Source organism: Hippichthys cyanospilos, chromosome 4 (assembly GCF_059441005.1).
Source record: "Hippichthys cyanospilos isolate Australia breed blue-spotted pipefish chromosome 4, RoL_Hcya_1.0, whole genome shotgun sequence".
Lineage (NCBI taxonomy): Eukaryota > Metazoa > Chordata > Actinopteri > Syngnathiformes > Syngnathidae > Hippichthys > Hippichthys cyanospilos.
This window is the reverse complement of record NC_142372.1, coordinates 10,747,889-10,767,036: the sequence shown is the minus strand read 5'-3', so window position 1 is coordinate 10,767,036 and position 19,148 is coordinate 10,747,889. Positions and strand designations below refer to the sequence as shown.

Below are 19,148 nucleotides of genomic sequence, written 5' to 3'. Positions count from 1 at the left end.
CTAGTTTAATGAAATGCATCCTTTTCTTCAACTAGAACACCAAAATATTCCAACACAAGGGATTTGAAAATAATCATAGCATTCTTAATTCTCCGATAGACCTGCCGATATTCAGTCTTTTGGTATTCTTTTTTTTTTTGTTTTCTTGGCGAGAGAAAAACAGACCAACGATGTCAAAACCAGAGGATCAATGCTGCCAGCTGAAACTGCAGCCTGGTTTGTTAATTTCAGCATCAAAGTGTGCAGTCATTTATGTCTATTCAACTGAACCTTTGAAAAGTAAATGGAAAGCTCTCAAGGGCATTGGAGCACTGCTAGCAAACAGCTAATCTATGTTAGACACTGCGTTGCAGGCTGGCAACAATTGAAAGAGAAAAAAGTTGTTGGGTTTACATCTGGAATCTGAACTCACTATGGGAGTAACAGTTGTGCAGTAGAAAGATGAGTCACTCAAGTCAGCCACTGTCTTGACACGCTGTCGGGATAAACTAAATAAAATTAATGGTATACCTGTAGGCATTCATGTTCATTTACTATTTGGAATGGTAAGATTTATTTTTAAGTCTGCTGGCCTTCTCACCACATTTAGTGATGTGGTTTATCCATCTATCTATGCTACCTACCTAAGAAACTAACGAGTTAGCTAATTAATCAGCTATCTTGTTAAATAAGTAACTTGCTAATTACTTAGCTAGCATGCTAGCTAATGCTAGTCTGTCTATCTATCAATCTACAAGTATCTATATATGCTAGCTACCTAGCTAGCTTACAAATTAAGTAGCTACCTAGCTAGCGAACTAACTTACTAATTAGTCGGCTATTTTGTTAAATAGGTAACTCCCTAATTAGTTTGCTAGCTGTCTATCTATCTGTCTGTCTGTCTGTCTGTCTGTCTGTCTGTCTGTCTATCTATCTATAAAAAGCACGATTTTGTGCTGTGCAGGGCTGAGAAATCTTATGACGTTCTAATCTTGCAAAAAAACAAAACAAAAACAAAAACACAGAAATATGAGCATTAATTTGCTAAATTGTACGAACAGTCTGAGAGAGACGATGCTAGCATAGGTAGAATACGCAAGCTCCACACAGAAAGGGCCGAGCTGAAACTAACCACTAAACCTAAAAACTATGCAAATGTTCGCACCATTTTATCACTGTGCTCTGTTGAGTAGAAATGTTCAAGAATCTAAAAACGTTGTAGCGTTGAGTGAAGAAAGGCTGTAGATGGAAGCGAAGAAGGAGAGATTTAGAAGTGGAAGTGAAAGAGAGAGAACAAAGGAGAGCGTCTGAGATGGGAATAGATGCAGCAGAAATATAAATATCATTTTTAGTGGCTCCCTTTGAGCAGAACGCCACAGGGAATATTGAGCAACAAGAAAGCAAATGAGCCACTCCCCATCCAGATGTTGCTACTTATGTAAACATCAGTGTGTGCGTGTGTGTAGCTCCAGTCTGCAATTAAAATTTCAGTCAAACTATAAGCATGCTATTGTAGCTACCTGTTAGCAAGCACATCTTCACCCACCCAAAACATCAATTATGACTTGAATGAATCAATACAATGAACATCTGTTGTCTTTCGTCTGTTTCCCTGTCAGAGCTGCACAAAAACTGAATCTGACATCCAAGAAGAAGAAGTTGAAGGCTGCTGCGACGGCGCAGCTGCCCGTCGCGTCGTCCTCGCCGACATGCGACAGCCAATTGTTCCCCACCAATTTCAGTTCTGCCCTTCTGGCAACCCCGCCTCCAGCTCCGCCTTGCCTTCTCCGTGCGGCCAATAAGATCAAAGACACACCTGGTCTAGGAAAGGTAGGAAATGGATTTATCAATCTCATCCGCTGAAAGTAAAATGCATGAATACAAATATTCTGCATCTTGAGAATTACCCTTGAAAAACCTGTTTAGTTTTAGTACATGTATTTTTTGGTGCATTTTCAGAATGTGACAAGATTATAGCAGTGGAGTATACCCCCTATTTTTTCTGTCTTTTATTTTGAAGGGTACTATTAGGAAGATTGACTATAATTTTGAAAAATTGATTTACGTGCCTGCCCAGTGCCCACATGTCAAACATATACATTTTTATCCTTGGGGTCATTTGATGATAGCCTGTTAGAAACAAGATAGTCAGACACTAAGGAATTTTCAATTGTGTATAAAAGTTCACAATTTTTCTGCCTAGGAATCATAAACATTCTTGATTTAATTCTTAATTATTCAGTAAAAAATGTTACGATGAAATGTTTCATTTTTATAACAACATTGTTTATTTGACATTTTTTCTTTTGAGTAGTGTGTATTAAAACGTAAACTTGACCATATTATCGTAGTGCTAGCAGTACTATGAGTTTGAATGAGTTCACATCACTATCAAAATGTTTCACAATCCTGACCTTGGATGCTGGATGCTTTTGTCCCGTGTCACCTCTGCCGTATCACACCAAAAATATGCTTAATGGTTACCACGGTAACACATCTCAAGCTGACAAAAGTCATCTGTCACCCAAGCCAGCGCTTGATGAAATATATGTGTGTACGAGTCGTGGATGTGCTTGGTGGGTTGGGGGCGTTCATGCTGCTGAAGTGTGTGCAATATCGATTGTCCATGAAATGAGTTTTTAGTGACCCTCCCCCCTCCGCAGTTTTGGTCTCACTGACTGTTTAGTCCATGTGTGTAAGTGCGCGTCGGCTTGACAAAATGAATGCATTTGATGAAACCAGACCAGTCAAAAAGACTCTGACTGCCTATTGTATTACAAAGACATATGGAGAGTGACCAAAAAGAAAAATGGAAAAAGACAAGCTTTACTTACTCCCCCTCCGCTTCTGTAAGGTTTTCCTCAAAGCATCATAAGCCATCATGTAGGTCAGCATCTTTTATTTGTCTGCTTCACGCCGTATAATCAAGTTTTAATGATAGGCATACTTTTTTTTTTGTTTTACCTGGACTCTACTTCTTCATTTATGGGTAAAATGTTCTCATCTTGGGATCAAAACAACTAAATAGTTTGTGGATATTTCATTAGGTGCACCTGCAAAATTGAATTGGATACAATACATGATGTTCGCTACAAATACTAATTAAATAAGAAATAGACCAGTGTATAACAATAAATTTAATTCTATCCATCTATTTTCTATACCAGTGGCTACTTGAAGGAGGGGGTACTCAAGGAAAACAAACAAACAAAAATGCAAAAACCCTTTAAAAATAATTACTGAATTGTTTCAGGAAACTATAAGTTATGTTCAGTCGGTGATTCAACTTCATTTTTATAAAAACTCAGATTCTCCCCCATACTAGAATGGTTCGACCCAACTTGTCACATGCCACCTCTCGTTACCTGTCAAGTTAATGATTTATTTTTGCGAACATATTTCTACTATTATCTCAAAAGAGGTTAAGTTAAAAATTGTATTTGCAACTGTAAAGGTTAGTTACTTTTAGATGGATCATTCTGCTTCCTGTGAGCAAAATTGTGCGTTAAATGGCATTTTAAATGCCAAATGAAAACTCCATTCTTTTGTACAACCAATTCATGTTCAATTTTAGCCTCCATCTGAGTTTATCTCCATATGGAAGTGACAGATGTCTCCTCGGTTATCAGGAAGACGCACATGCACACACAGTCTGCTTCGTAGCATCTTAATTCAACCAAACTGGCTCTGCTTGCATCCATCTAATTTCTTGCATCCATCTAATTTCTTTAGCACCCTTTCTTTTTTGGACTGGTCACCAGCCTATCACAGGGCAAATATAGACAAGCAACAACTGCCACTAACGCTCACAATAATGAACCATTTAAAGTCTTCAGTTCCCCTAAGAAGAGAATGTTGAGAGAGACTGTTGGCAATGATTTCCTATTCTTGGACTGCGCTTGTGCATGATGACAACAGATTTTTATTTTTTTTAATTATTATGATATTATTACTGTAAGGCTGGTAGACTGGATTGCAAAATATAATTTATATTTCGTAAAATCATGTGATACAACATGGCATTTTTGATGGGTCCTTAAATGTGACATGATGCCGTTAATCAATATTTCAAATTTTGTATTGCTGTAAAACTAACTTTGCTGAGCCTTACTTGCAGTTGTTTTCGAGTCTTAACCCGCCCACTGACGGTGACTGACCAGGCAAATGAGCTGCGCCCGGCAGAGCGCTACAAACACGGGAATGAAGCAAAAAAACAAAAACAAAAAAAAAAAGACAACTGCGAATAAAAAATGCAAACACATTAAAAACAGCAAAAAAAAAAAAAAAAATGCTGCAAATGCATAAAAGAACACTCGGATTAAGACAGCTGCAAAAAAAGCAACATGTTAAAGCAAAAACAAAAAGATGAAAACCGCTGCAACAACAAAATGCTGCAAGTTTATGCCATACAATGGAAGTGATGCCACTAGGAGGCGGAACTAAAAAGCATTGATCAGTCAGGCACTCCACAAGGTGCACATGTAATAATAGCATTTTTGGAGCAATGGTGACATTTGTTTTGATGTACTTGCTCTTTTTGTTTACAGTTGTATTAACTTCAGTGTTTTTTACCCTTGTTTTGTCATTAATTGACCTCCATTTTCTTTTTGTGAATGCATCTTTTTTTTGCCGCGTTCTCCTCAAGTGTTTGCATGTTTTTGTTTTCGGAATTTTTCATTTGTTTATTGCTCCAATCCTGTGTTTGTAGTGTTCTGCCGGTGTTCAGCGCCTTTGCCCTCATTGGCATCATCTAAATCATCTCCTTACTTAGGGTGCTTGCTTGTGGTTATTCTCAAATTTCTTGTTTGAGCAATGTGCTCTAGATGAGATCTTATAGCCGTGGTGTGGAATGAAAATTGTAGTAGAGCCCAGCAAGCACCATATCCCGCTATTTCCCAACATAACAAGCTAGTGTTATACAAAATCAATCAGATCTCGCCAAGAGCTAATCAAATACACACATGCGCACGCACAAATGCGGGGACCAAAATGACCGGGGTGACATTTCTCTAGGAAAAATGTCACTAGCAGTGGGGGTCGGCTTCTCCTACTGGAATGGCATTTGTACATATGCAACCCCCTCAACCCTGCCCCTTACAGCACCACAATTTATAAGATTACATCGTACAATGAAATATGTCCAATGAGCAGCAAATCCCCCAGATACTTCCTACACTACACGCTTAGTTTGCAGGCCTGATGTTAATATGGCAGAAAACAGATTGAGACGTCACTGTTAAAGCCGGGGGAAATCAGCCTGTAGTGGTCATGTGTGTGCATGGACACACACGCGCGCATGCACCCACACAGACACGTGTGTTACAAGAATCTGAAGCCTCCTTCCGTCCAGAGGTGTCAAATTAATCCGAATCCCTTGGAGGACGCTCCTGAGTGGCGTGTGTATCTCACATCCCCTTGTGGTATTGTTACGCTCCATGCTGTTCTTTAGGTCGTAGGTGCCCCCCTCCCTTCACCGTAATTAAATCAAACAGCCGAGAGTCGCACATTGAGGAGCACCACGGCGCCTGTGTCTCGGTCAAAGAAATTAAATTATACAAAATGAACACTTAGCAAAGTGAGTGGCATAGTATACAAAAATATGATGATACTCACAAAATTGGATATTAAACTGAATCCACTTTTTTTTTATTTATTTTTTTATTGATGTATTAAAAATTAAGGATCTGGAGGATCTGTCAACAATCAATGTATTAAGGACTGACAAAATTACATTCAAATAGCCTCTTTTTGGGGCGTGGGGGATGCCCAAATTACATCCTTTAAATGGCTAGGGCAGCAATGGCTTACAACAAATTACGGTAGCCCAAAACATTTATTTATTTATTTATATGGGGGGGAAGCAGCTCACTGCTTCCTGCCATTGGAAATGCTCAAGTTTTACATACTTAAATATTTCCATACTTCAGGCACACTCTTGTTGCATGATGCTAGCTTCGTGTTAGCTCACCACAGTGCTTTTATTTATTTATTTATTTTTTTGTTTTTTAAGTGGCTCTAGAAAATGGATTGACGGATGTATTTGTTTCTATTTGCAACATCTGATGGAACATGTTGGAACCAATTTCCAATCTCGTGATCTGGACATCTTTATTCAAAATGATATACAATTCAACACATGTAATTGTTGACAATGTAGAAACACAATTTATGCGCCTAATGTTTAATATTGTGGTTGTAGTTTGCAGTGGCGTAGTGGATTTGTGGTTAGTGCATCGTCTTGCTCGGCTCACTTATTGTATTGTATATGTCATTCAGCTTTTTTTAATATTCTATATTTAGCCACATGAAAGGGTCAATATAATAGCATGAGCTGAACATTATCTGTGTCAGCGCCAGTGTTATTTGACCTGTATTGTGAAAAAACGAAAACAGAAAGTCAATGCCTGACTTAATTTGACACCAACTACTAATTATGTCCCTTGGACAGAATGTTACAGCAGCCTAATGAGTTTGAATATTCAAATCAGTTGCTTAATTGATAATAATAAAGAACAAGAACAAGCTGGTCCACGGGAAATACAAATGTAAAAGTCAATGTTAATAGAAGGGGAATTAAATAGGAGGGAATAAAAAGCTAAAGGGTTGAACTTCTTCAGTCTTATCCTCAAGCTCTCTCCTAGTCATCTTTTTATCCAAGCTCATCTCCATTTCTCAGTTATCAATGACTAGAGGACAGACTCCCATTTTATTTTTTTTTATCCCATCTCATCTATGCACTCCACATTCTGCATGCACGCACGGCTTGAGACTTGACCTTGGGGGAAGATGATACTATGACAGCTAATCAATTTTTAATAGCAGTGGTGATCCCTCTCAGGCAGCAAACTGTGTGTGTGCGCTCTCATGCCTTTAAATGAATGAGTGAGTCTGTTATGAGACTGCTGTATTCCACCTTGTAGATGAAATATTAATATACTCAGAACTGGCAGAGGTGGAGCATGTTATTGACACATGTGGACGCTTACACGCACGCATTTGTACTGTGCACAAAAGTGTTGTAAAGAGTAATGCATTACAAAAATGATTGTAATGCATTACTTTTTGCTGTAAAGCGGTCGCATTTGAATTTGGAAATCTTGTCAGCAAGATCCCTTTTGCAATAACGACAAGGTACAATTGCTGTATACAATTGTGAGAGCCCCGAATCCTCTACGGAGCTCTCGAGGATTGAGCTGTGGATGGACCCGGTTGACGCGCCTTTCCTCCCTGATTGGTGTTGTGTATCAAACAATTTGACACTTGTCAGGTGCACTGTTGTGTCCAAGAATTTATTTCAGCGGCAGTAAGTAATGACATGACATTGAAGAATCTGCTTGTTCAAAACTTAAACAAAATTTGAATATTGTGCAAATAAAACCATTTTCCCCAAATGTTTGAAAGTAAAACATACCTGTGGTCAAAGCCATTTGACCTTCCGGTCTCCCTCCCCTCACCCATAACCTGGCACTTATATAGGCTATAGCGCCACCCCATGGATACAGGCTAAACAGGTTGTATTTGGCCCTTACAACAGCAGTCTATAATTAGTTCTGGTTAATGTGTATAAAGATGAAGCATACAAAAACTCATGTTAAACAGTACATTTAACACAATAACGATGATGTTGGCTAGCTGCTAACGTTAGCACTACCGAAACCATTCATTTTTTTAAACATCTGTCCATAACCTAGCCGACTAAACCCCTGCAGAGCTTGCCGATGAGCCAATCATTTGAATCGAGTGTTCTGGGAAAAGGAACCTGGACTCTGGCCCTCAAGGACCGGATGACACATGTGCTTTAAAGCATGCTTTTCAAGTGTCCTTGAAAATAAAGTTACATTTTATCATGACTGTTCCGATTATCCAACAGGAGATGCTAGGCAAAATGACCAAATGGATAAGTGGGAGAAGCATTAGGTCAGAGTGTTGTGAGAAAAAGATGACACGGGAAGGATGGAGAGAATGCCCATTTTGAAAAAGAGGGATGAGGGATGTGTGAGAAGATATTGGTGTTGTCTCACCAGCTCTCTTCTTCTTTTTCAACAACCACAACAAAGAGTCCATTAGCTTTGGACCCTTTCATCAACAAAGTGTGTCTGCATGAAATTGGCTGTGGCGCTTTGGCCTCACATATTGATCCATCCCAGTGTGGAAGTAGGATCCTTTGAGAATACTTTAGGTCTCGAAACATACAGTACAAGCAAACGCAATTTAGCCTAACTCAGGTTTAAAAAATGGGAAACTCTCAGGACCATTTGGTGCTTTTGAAGCCAATTACATTGATTGTTATGGGATACCAGGGGAAAGTATGGATTCATAATTGTCTGTGTACACAATGCACAGTTTTATTTGGAGTGTTTATAGATTTTATGTCTGTGGAAAGACGCGGAAGAGGGATAAATCTGATCTATTTAGGCAAAAGCTCAAAGGATGTAAAAATATGGATTTTTTTTTTTTTAACCAGATGCCAGTTCTGCGCCAACACAAGATTAATCAGCCGGTTAATTTAAAAATATAATGAATGCATTTCTTTAAGTACGAATTTAATGTCGAAAATAGCAAGGGTCAACGGCAAATATATTTTTTAAATAAAGTACACGGGTACATTTTTTCATTCCAGAGATTGCATTGCGTGATGCAATTCATTACGTTTACAAGGGCATAAGGGCTTGTCATATGTGTTAGTATTACTTGTAGTTGAATGGGTGTGATATTTCACATTTATGCTTCATTTATGTAGCACTGTATTTTATGTATGTATTTGATTATTTTTGTGTGTAAAGTAGTGACATCCAGGTCAATTCTTTGCACAACGTCCTTGCATTAATCACCTAATCATTGCTTGTAAAAATGAGGATTTGTTTTGTTTTGAATGTCTGCAGAAGGACATCGTCAACAAATTCCATGACATATATTTTAGGTAACAAGATTGTTGTATTGATTTATGTGTAATAAATAATGACTCAGTGTTTCTGGTATACAACTGATATAATTGGATTATTATTATTAAATTTGAGCACATAAAGGTAAAACGTTAAAATAATCATCAGGCATTGTCTTATTTGGTTGATTATTTTGGTTCAATGTTTGAATGGCCATAATCGGCCAATTTAGTAATAGTAGTGATAAAAAGAAGTCAATGACATTTTTTTGCTGTTGTATTTTTTTTTTTTTAATGATATGTTCTATGCACCTCCACTTAACAGAATTCTGATTAATATTGTGTTTCTGGAATATCAATAAGCAACAATATCCACGTTTTTATCCATCCCAGAGCAGAGCCATTTGGCTACTTGTTGTCAACTCAAATGTCATCACTTTGCACAGGACTCAGGTGACGACCACTCACTTGTTGTCTGGGTTTGGTCATGTGATGTTCACAAGCAATTAAAATGTAACCAATGTAATTCTTGATTTTGGCAAAGGTGCGTCAAGACACACGGGAACCGTTTTAATTTGTGGAAACCAGCAGCATACGTCTCCTTTAATTAAACAAAAATGCCCTGGTGGAATCGTCACTTGGCACATATTTCTTAATATCTGAATAAAGAACGCATTTTCAGTGCCGTGCTAGTATTGGATTTCATTCGATTATGCAGGCGCTCCTAATTTTGCGACTGCTGAGTGGCGCTTTATAATCCGTATCCGTGCCACGTCTCCCCTTTTTAAAAATGGTTTCAAACGAGAAAATGAAGATTCTATTTATACCTCTATGTGAAGGAATTGACACACTGCAGCAGGGTGGACTGTACACACCACTTATTTACTCACTAACTCTCAGACAAGAGCAGGAAAAAGGCTCTCAAGAGATAGGAAGATTTTATGAGTTACGCCTTGTAAAGCGTGCACCAGTAAAATCCTTCCCCCGGGCTCTCACTGATGTGATGGGCTCTTTTATTGGGGTCACGAGAGGGCATGCGGAATCCGAGTGTGCGCTGGAGTGTGTTTGTGTGTGCCGCATGCAAAGTGTTGACCTGGCACCGGGCCACTGCTGACTTCACCTGGGTTAGCAAGGTTGCGTATTTATTGTTACGCAGGTGAGGGTGGGGCATGATTTTTAAATTGATCATTATTTTGGTGTGAGGGGAACTCGAGCACACACACGTACGCGCACGCACGCACACACGGTTTATTGAAGCAGCTCTCTTAAATGGCCCATGGTCATTTAATGATGCAACCAAAGGAAAGCCTGTTAATATGTTATTAGATGTGAGTGAGAGAGCCGGAGATGAATGTGCACATAAACAGCAACACGCTGTGTGCTAAGACCTCTTTGGATTTTATATCTCCCTTTCTACAACATGGAATACATAATATATTTTTATATTAGTTAGCGGGCAGCAGAGAGGCTTTTATGCTGTTACACTTCATAACCGAGATGTCATTTAAGATGGGCTTGCTCTGTCAAGCATGACCTTGTTCGGCTCCTGCATTGTTTTTGTCCCTCGCTTGTGAAATAAAAAGTGGTTTTATAATCATAGACAGTAACCATAGGCATAAATGGTTGATTCATTGATCATGAGGTGTTCTGAGAATTGTGCGGAAATGATTGTTGATTAATCATGTGTTGAAGCTATTGGAGTGTACTACTTGGTTCAAGCAGCAATGATGCTGTGCATTCTGTCTTCAAGATTCAAGTTTTATTGTCGTAGTAATACTACACAATGCAATTCTTATTCTGTTCACTTCCCTGAGCAGACCACATTCCACAATTGAGCAAATAATAAAGTAGGCAATTAAAAAAAAAAAATATGTATTTGCTATTATCTACTGCAGTGGTTCTCAAATCTTTATTGACTATTTGATTTTTTTTTTGTCAGCCAAGTATTGCCTAACCCGTGCAAAACATTATTTGATTAAAAAAAAAGCCTTAAAAATTACAGTGCAATCCAAGTCTGATTTATTAAACACAAAGTATATTTATAAGTATATTTAGTAGATGCTCATAAACTGAATATTATGTAACAATGTGTGACGATTGTGTCCTTTTTCTGCAGCTCAACTATTCTTGAAGATTATAAAAATGCATTTTTAAGACTGGATTTTGTTTGTGGAATGTCTCGAGCAATCCAAAGTGGTGACACAGCGCATTGCACACTCAGCAATCAAAGCAAACAATGGCAGCTGTCAACTGCCTAAATTGAGGCTGCAAACAGTTTCTGATGGGAGTGGGAGGAGAGGAAAGCTGCTAAAAGAGAATTTTGATAGGAGGAAAAGCAGAGGGTAATGGGATGTGAAGACAAATGACGGAATATACTGGACTAGTAGTGGTTCATAACGAGCAATTGTTTCTCTCTAGCTCCACACTTTCTCTTCGTAATCCCTTGAGCCCATAAGATATTTAATTGAACACTGACTCATTCACTGCCACGGCTATAGACATCAATGATCCATTTCACCTGGGGTGACAGTGAATGAGTTAACTACTTTAACTGTGGTTTATTTAGAATACATAAAAGAATCCATGCAATGCCAATACATCATGGTTTTATATAACTATTGTCTTGAGCTTGAAAAAGCAAAGTGAATATCACTGAATTATGCAGTTGCACCAAAAAAAAAAAAAAAAAAAGACAGTGAATGTATCTACAGTATAGTTTTGCAATACCTAATGATATTCCATCTTGGTGCCCCTCAGGTGAAAGTGATGGTGCGTGTGTGCCCGGCGTCTCAATCGGATGAGGCAGAGTCCAGTTCTTTCCTCAAAGTGGACCCAAGGAAGAAACAGATCACCATCATGGAGCCTTCAGTCAATCAGACGCAAAGCCCAGCCTCTCAGAAGAGAGCGGGAACCAGCCATGTCCCTCCCAAGATATTTACCTTCGATGCTGCCTTTCCTTCTGATGCATCGCAGGTAAACTATCTAAATCGAGCTAATCTGTCCATCCATCCATCCATCCATCCATATAACAACATGAGAGTGTTAAATGCTAACCCGACATCAGGGTTCAGCAGTCTCTTGACCTCAGTTCTAATTGGTGCTTCATGACTGTCCTGTCTTACCTGTTGCCAGGCGGAAGTGTGTGCGGGAACGGTTGCTGAGGTGATTCAGTCAGTAGTGAATGGAGCAGATGGATGTGTCTTCTGCTTTGGACACTCCAAGCTGGGTAACACACACACGCACCCGCACACAATTATGCACAGATGTGCTAGACAAAATAAAGAGTATGCCTGGGCTGGCCCTCATCGATCAGTGGGAGAAAGAAGAGGATTAGTGTGTCTTTCTGGCTCTGCTCTGTCTCTGCCTTCCTAATCCTTCTGAAGGCAATCTAAAAAGCTTGGGACCTCTCACTCCAGATGAAAACACGTCACGACTAAAAAGCACGTTTACAATCGAAACCTGTAACCTCCTAGGACAAACTTGACACCAAGTCTCAGCGAAACAAATGAATATTGCACCGTCGTGACCAATTTTAAATTGCAGTCCTATCGTACAATTACAGCGTATATATAAGTGGCCCAGAGACAGACTTGTGCTTGTCACCGCTCAATTGTAGTTGATAAATGATAAGTGAATCATTTTCTATCATGGACAAATCCATCAAACAGCAGTAGGCTGTGCTCTTTCAATCAATATTACTGCTCTACGAGGTGATATCGCAGCGTGCTGACCTCCCTTGTTCAAAACGGCTGTAACAACAGATGATGTAGTCCCCCTACGGCCATCCGTAGTAATGAGGCTGCATTACAAGGGCATTAACTTTTTCACTAATTAAAATAAGGAAAGTAACACACTGAGCGTTTACAGTGGGCTCTGTGGCTGCTGGCTGTTGACACACGCCGGCTTACGCAGTCTGCTTTTATGAAGTTTTCCACGAACATGAAAATATGACTATTCGTCCAGATGTGACTGAATTTATTGGAGGACCTTCAGGAATGGAAATGAGTTCCTCTTCCAGAAATGATGGAAAAATCCCAAGTGGACTCATTGTAGGTTAATGAACAATATTCTGTAATTGCCAGTGCGGTTTGGAGAGGTGTAAAACTGTGCGGCATCATAGTGAGAAATGTTTATCTTATTAAGCTAATATTAGAAATGGCTCTCAGCATGACGCAGTACAATTCAAGGCTACAACACCGATTGGTAAAACTATCTTTGTCAAGGAAGAAGTCTTGTAAAGGTTCTTATTAGATGATAAATCTTGCGAGAGATGGAATGTTTAGAAATGTTCTGAACTGAACTAGTTTCCTTTAACATAAGAAAAAAAACAAAGAACAGAAAAACAAATGAAACGTAGCATGTTGGGCGTGTCAACATGACATGAATGGAAATCAACTATTACGGTTAAGTCAAAATATTTTTTGTAGTGTTAATCATATTTTTAATCTGTCATTATGCTTTCTGTATGATGTTTTGATCTGCCACAATAATACAATGCATATACTTTTTTTTTTTAGAAATGTCTAGATGAGATTAAGAGATGAACTATTTCAATTAATTAGACAATAATTAACTATTTTTTTCTTATTTATTTACTATTTATCTCTTGGTAGCACTAGCAACACCACACACGACAAACCCAGAATACATGCTTAAACATTTTAAATTTTTATAACATTTCATGAATAAAAATGTCTCTTTTCAACTATCTGGTGCCATTTTTAGGAAAATCTAGAATATACCATGATATTCCCACCTTTTATTTTTTTATTTAAATTTCATGACGCATACATGATCCTTTAAAAAAAAATCAATTTGGTTTCCTATTAATTTCAGTGCCCTTTCATATTTCAATAAAATCCAGCGCCTTCACATTTATATGAAGCCCTACTTAAGCCTCAGTCTGTTCACATACCTGCATATTTTAAATGCATATGTTAAAATAAATCATCTCCATTTCTTGCAGCATCTAATCTAGAAATGGTAAAGACATACTATATCCTTGACGCCTTCCTTAAGATCATCACTATAGCAACAGCCAATTTTTTTCCCAAAGAAAAGATGGGACGAATGTGTTAAAGTACAGACAGCAGTTAATGAATATTCAAATCTAGCTATGACATGCACAAATTGCACATGCTGTACAGTACTATCTCACTTTTTTTAAAACATGTTAATGCCAGTGTAATAATTTGACTTTTTGAAAGTTGGACAATGTGAGCAATGAATCAACTTAGTATCAAGACATGTGTCTTGACACACATGCAAGAATGTAATTCATAATATATGTCTGGTCAAAAAATTATTAGGCACCAGCAAGTTAGAGACTCTAGTAAGGAAAATTGTCTATCAAAAATGCATGGATGGATATTACTGTCCCTTTTAACTCCTGGAGAATCTGCAACCTTTTTCCTTATTTTTAAAAAACGTATAAATCAATCATTATGATTATTATGATCATACGCTTCTTGACGTGTCAAATGTATTACTGACGTGACAGTGAGTTTCAACGCTTCAGGAAGCATAGCGGTGCAGGAAAGCGAGAACATTGTAAATTTACAGTGCCGTTGACAAGCACTTGATCCTCCATTGTGTCGCAGAACAAATCACACATATTTCACATGACGAGCTTTTCATATTTCTCCCTAAGTCTTCAGTTGGTTGTCACATTTTTTTGTGGATTCTGATCTCCTGACAGCCACAGCAGGTGTGTGTGTCGTCTAAGTATGGATGCCCACGGGGGAAACAAAACACAATTTACACACATTGAATTTCACACACTGTCTCTGTTTCAGGCAAATCTTACACTATGATTGGTCGCCATGACTCGCTGCAGACGCTAGGTATCATCCCGTGTGCCATCTCCTGGCTCTTTAAGCTCATCAATGAGAGGAGGGAGAAAACGGGGGCGCGCTTCTCTGTCCGAGTGTCCGCGGTTGAGGTAAGAGTTGCTCGGTTCTATACCATCCGACTTTTTTGGAACCTATCCACTGAATGCCAGAATGGTGGCGCTTGGCACACTGCAATGCACTAATTCACTAATGTGCTATTTTTCAAAGAGAGCTTGACTTTCAGTTGTCACAATAAGACAAGTTATTCCTTCGGGCTTTGCTGGACGAGGAACACTGCAAACTACTTCTAGAATATAGTGTTGATGAATTGCATCTCCATAGCACAGAGTAGCTATTTGTAGTAACACTTGCCAGTTGTTTTCACAGTGTTGACATGGAAAGTCAATCAAATTAAAGCTTACAAAACCTATATTCTGAAAGACGGTTTCAAATGTTGGCATTTTTAGGTTCCTTATATGTACAAAAAGCCCAAACTATCCCAAATGGACCAGTTTTCAGTTAAGAGGATGTCCAATTAAAATTTCCTTAGCAGTATGTTTTATTCTGCATCTCTAGTTCAAACATGCATTTTATAAAGATTGCATGTGTTGATTTTCATTTTCAGTGGACAGCAAATTGCAAAATGGCGGTCTCCTGAGACGGTTGATCGTGTGGATTTCCTGCGTAATTCTTTCAGTGCCATGGATAATAATTCTTGTCTTTTAAAACAGTAATAACAATAACCAATAATCAAATTCTCGTCTAAATTTTTTTTGTATGGAAGGTAGCTGACACTCTTGACTAATGCTTACCTTATGTAAGCCAATTGAGCACTGTAGTGATAGCTGTGACCATTGGATGACAGTGTTTCCACACTTACAACACAGATAAAACCTACATGCAATTCAAAGTAACAAATGGAAATCAATCTTTCATATGATACCAGTCATATTTACATAGACATAGCACAAAATATTCTCTGCCTTGAAAGATGAAAATCCAAAATATATTGGCCCTCTAGAGGTTTGCTTCTCTGATAATGCTTGGCACTAAAAGATATTCCACAGACGCAGTATTTATCAGAATGCCATGTTTAGACCAAAGAACATATTGTTTTTTTTTTTTTTTTTTTAATTTAGCTCTGCCTTTAAAAACAGTGTAAAGTCAACACACCCAAAACAGCTTATGGTTCAACAATACAGTAAAATGTGTCAATAAATTCTCAATGATTTAAAATTCTTATACCCTTTACATTTTTACCACAACAAAAGCCATTGCAATATTCAAGCCACTGTCACAATACTGGACATATACTGTTTATTTATATGAGTGTGCTTTTAAAAGGTCTGGGGCAAAGAGGAGAACCTGAAGGACTTACTCTCTGAGGTGGCTACTGGCAGCTTACAGGATGGACAGTCACCTGGAGTTTATCTGTGCGAGGACCCCATCTGTGGCATGCAGGTAAGAATCAGCCAATCACTGGGCGTATACAGACAATTAACCGTTCACAATCACATTTACACGTGTATTTCTGACATCAGGATCTTTGTTAACCTTTGGAGTGTGTGGGAAAACTCAAACATGGCTATATATATATATATATATATATATATATATATATATATATATATATATATATATATATATATATATTGTCCTGATGAGGCTTTGTGGAAAACAGAGTACAAAAGAAATTGTGTGTGTGTGTGTCTGATGTTATACGGTTATAGGATTAGGGGGTGTGATACAAACACATCTGTGTAATCCCCAACTAATCTGACATAATCTCATCAGTAATGATACCCGGCAGTAAAGCAAGCCAACACACACAGGCACAGAGCCACACACACACTGAGCAGGCACATTAGAAAGGTGTTAATCGAACACGCCAATCATACAATCGCATGCCGGGAGGCATGCATCGCAACATCAATACGTTACCCTCACTTCTTGTCTGACTGTCTGTCTTCCTTGATCATCATTCGTGTTTTTTCCATCGTTATCGCAGCTCCAGAACCAGTCAGAGCTGCGCGCCCCGACGCCGGAGAAGGCAGCCTGGTACCTCGACGCAGCCATCGCGGCCCGCCACAGTATCCAACGTCCCGAAACCACCGAAGAAGACCACAGGAATTCGCATATGTTGTTTACATTGCACATTTACCAATATCGCATGGAGAAGACTGGCAAAGGAGGAAGTGAGTTCTTATGTTCTCGCCAGTCAAGTAATATACAATACACTCCAAAGAAGTTTTGGACCTTGAATATACTTGTTCAAATGCATGTTTAACTTTCCCCCGCTCACCCATTTTGTACCACCTTGCAAGTGTCGGGAGGTCGGAGTCGCCTCCATCTGCTGGACCTGGGCAGCTGCGATGTCGGTGTCCTCGGAGTGGGGACGGCTGGGAAAGGCAGGGAGAACTCTTCGCCCAGCTCTGCGCCTCTGTGCCTTTCCCTGTCAGCTCTTGGCAACGTGATCCTGGCCCTGGTCAACGGGAGCAAACACATCCCTTACAAGTAGGTCTCAATGTGTAGGGGGTACAGGATATGTGACAAAAACATGTGATAAGAAGCTTTAAACGATTAGAAACATGAAATTAACCGATTTTTAGCTTCTTGAAGAGAAGAATTATAGGCAGGCCATAAGCTAAGGCATCATAAGTGACTGGCTCTGGCAAAATGCATGAATGCATGTGTCAAAAAAATTAAATTAGAGTCATTTACATATTCTAATTCCACACTTAATCCTCTTAACCAAACAAAACAAACAAATAAAAACACATTAGCAATGATGCAGTGTCTACTATCCACTTTGGGTGCAATTTTAACCTTTTGGCTGCTGGGAAATCAAAACTGAGGGGAGGAATTTCAAAATCGATATATTTTTTGTCCACATGATCTAGATTGATCAATTAACATTTCATCTGCTGGTATGTGGACTCTTTTGCCCTAACGGGTCGCATATTTGATAATAGAACTTCTCCTTGAAGCGATAGAAGTGAATAATTTCTCCCAATCAACTGTCCTCATTAGGGACACGAGTGAACTGAGCTTAGATTTTAGATGAGAGGCAGTGGTACACCCTTAACCCACCCCTAGCCAATGGCAAGGGATTATGTAGAAAAGCAACCATTTAGTTGTGAGTCTGTACCTTAACACGCATGTTTTTGGAACAAGAGAGGATGTAGAGTATCCAAACTTCCTTAAAGGTCATGTCTTTCCATTGACAGCTATTGATGCCAAAGATCCACTTTCACTAGGCTGGCAGTGAACGAGTTAAAAAACATGTACTGTAAGTTAGTGAAAACAAAGTTTTAATGTACGCCTAATAACTAAGGCAGACCGAAACTTTCGTCATTTGAGTGAGAATCCTGCACAGGGTTCTTCGCTAGAATAAGACTGTAGAGAGCCAAAGTGGAATAAGGAAAGGAAACTGGCAGTTTTTTTTTTCCCCCCAAGGTTTTAGGGAGTCAGTGGCAGAAAACAACACCTGCTGTTGCATATTCATTATTGTGGTTTAGTGATGAGAGCTACACGGAGCTCAAAAGATAAACGGTTGAAGAGAGGCAAACAAAAGGCAAAGGACAAACGGTAAAGGAGCCAAAAAAGCAAACATTTTTTCAGTAAGCATTAGCGTTGTACACTATGCAAATCTCTCCACTTTTCCCTTAATTCTGTGTCCTTGTTCTACCTTCCTTCCTGCTTTCTTCTTGAGGCTACGTGGCTGTGAGCGCATGCTGGGTTAATTAAATCACCAGCGCTTACATTTACATGGTAAAACAAGCTCACTGAGGCTGGATTTTAACTTTGGTGGCTCAATCCAATGTTGGATTGAGAGGGGATTTAGTCTCTGAGTGCATGTCACTTCAGGGCTATACTGTGGGATTACTTGATAGCGGTTTATTAATAAATGTGTTTGTCGAGGCTTTGGCTATGTTTGACAGGAATATTGCTATGGATATCCATACAAATACTGCATATGGATGTCATATGGTAATTGATATCATAATATGTGACTATATGGATGTCAAAAAGTCTGGACCGGTTTGTTTCCCTTAATATGCCTTACAGGGCAGTGCAGCCTTATTTATGGAAATTTCCCAAAATAGACCTGTTCATTGAGACTGCGCTTTATTATCCGACACGCTTTATAGTCCGACAAATTTGGTAAAATGAATATTGAGGTCATCAGGCCAATTCAACAATATCCTCTGGTACATTCAATCTATATCTATCCACCACAGAATGGTACAAAATATCCCTCGGGTCTGTTAAGTATTTTTTACAAACCTAGGTACATTACCCTTGGAGAGGCAGAGAAAGAAAATAGTCAAACCATGGGGCAGTACACAAAGGGTTAACGACAAGAGGTCACGATTAATGTGTTTTAACGCAAACGTGTTTTAGAGAGATACGCCCTGCGTATTTTTTTTTTTTTTAAGACAGCAACAGGAGGTCTA

General features: G+C 38.9%; 2 protein-coding genes across 6 annotated transcripts in view; one reads left to right on the top strand and one right to left on the bottom strand.

The window, feature by feature from the left end:
• Positions 1-19,148, bottom strand: part of smyd3 (SET and MYND domain containing 3) — a 125,820-nt gene that overhangs the window by 42,157 nt on the left and 64,515 nt on the right. For 4 of the 5 annotated variants that reach the window (XR_015865497.1, XR_015865495.1, XR_015865498.1 and 1 more), the window contains 5 exons: positions 17,008-17,173; positions 16,639-16,746; positions 16,070-16,139; positions 11,983-12,082; positions 11,588-11,675 (listed from right to left, as the gene is read on the bottom strand). The gene's annotated coding sequence lies outside the window, so the exon portion shown is untranslated. Of the gene's footprint in view, positions 1-11,587; positions 11,681-11,982; positions 12,083-16,069; positions 16,140-16,638; positions 16,747-17,007; positions 17,174-19,148 lie in introns of all 5 variants that reach the window. The other variant, XR_015865499.1, reaches the window with a different exon arrangement.
• kif26ba (kinesin family member 26Ba) overlaps positions 1-19,148 on the top strand; it is a 75,822-nt gene that overhangs the window by 39,627 nt on the left and 17,047 nt on the right. Inside the window, exons 5-11 of the mRNA XM_088414012.1 lie at positions 1,599-1,809; positions 11,618-11,833; positions 11,993-12,086; positions 14,656-14,801; positions 16,036-16,152; positions 16,700-16,886; positions 17,016-17,205. Coding sequence (XP_088270138.1) covers positions 1,599-1,809; positions 11,618-11,833; positions 11,993-12,086; positions 14,656-14,801; positions 16,036-16,152; positions 16,700-16,886; positions 17,016-17,205 — 1,161 coding nt within the window. The remainder of the gene's footprint in view (positions 1-1,598; positions 1,810-11,617; positions 11,834-11,992; positions 12,087-14,655; positions 14,802-16,035; positions 16,153-16,699; positions 16,887-17,015; positions 17,206-19,148) is intronic.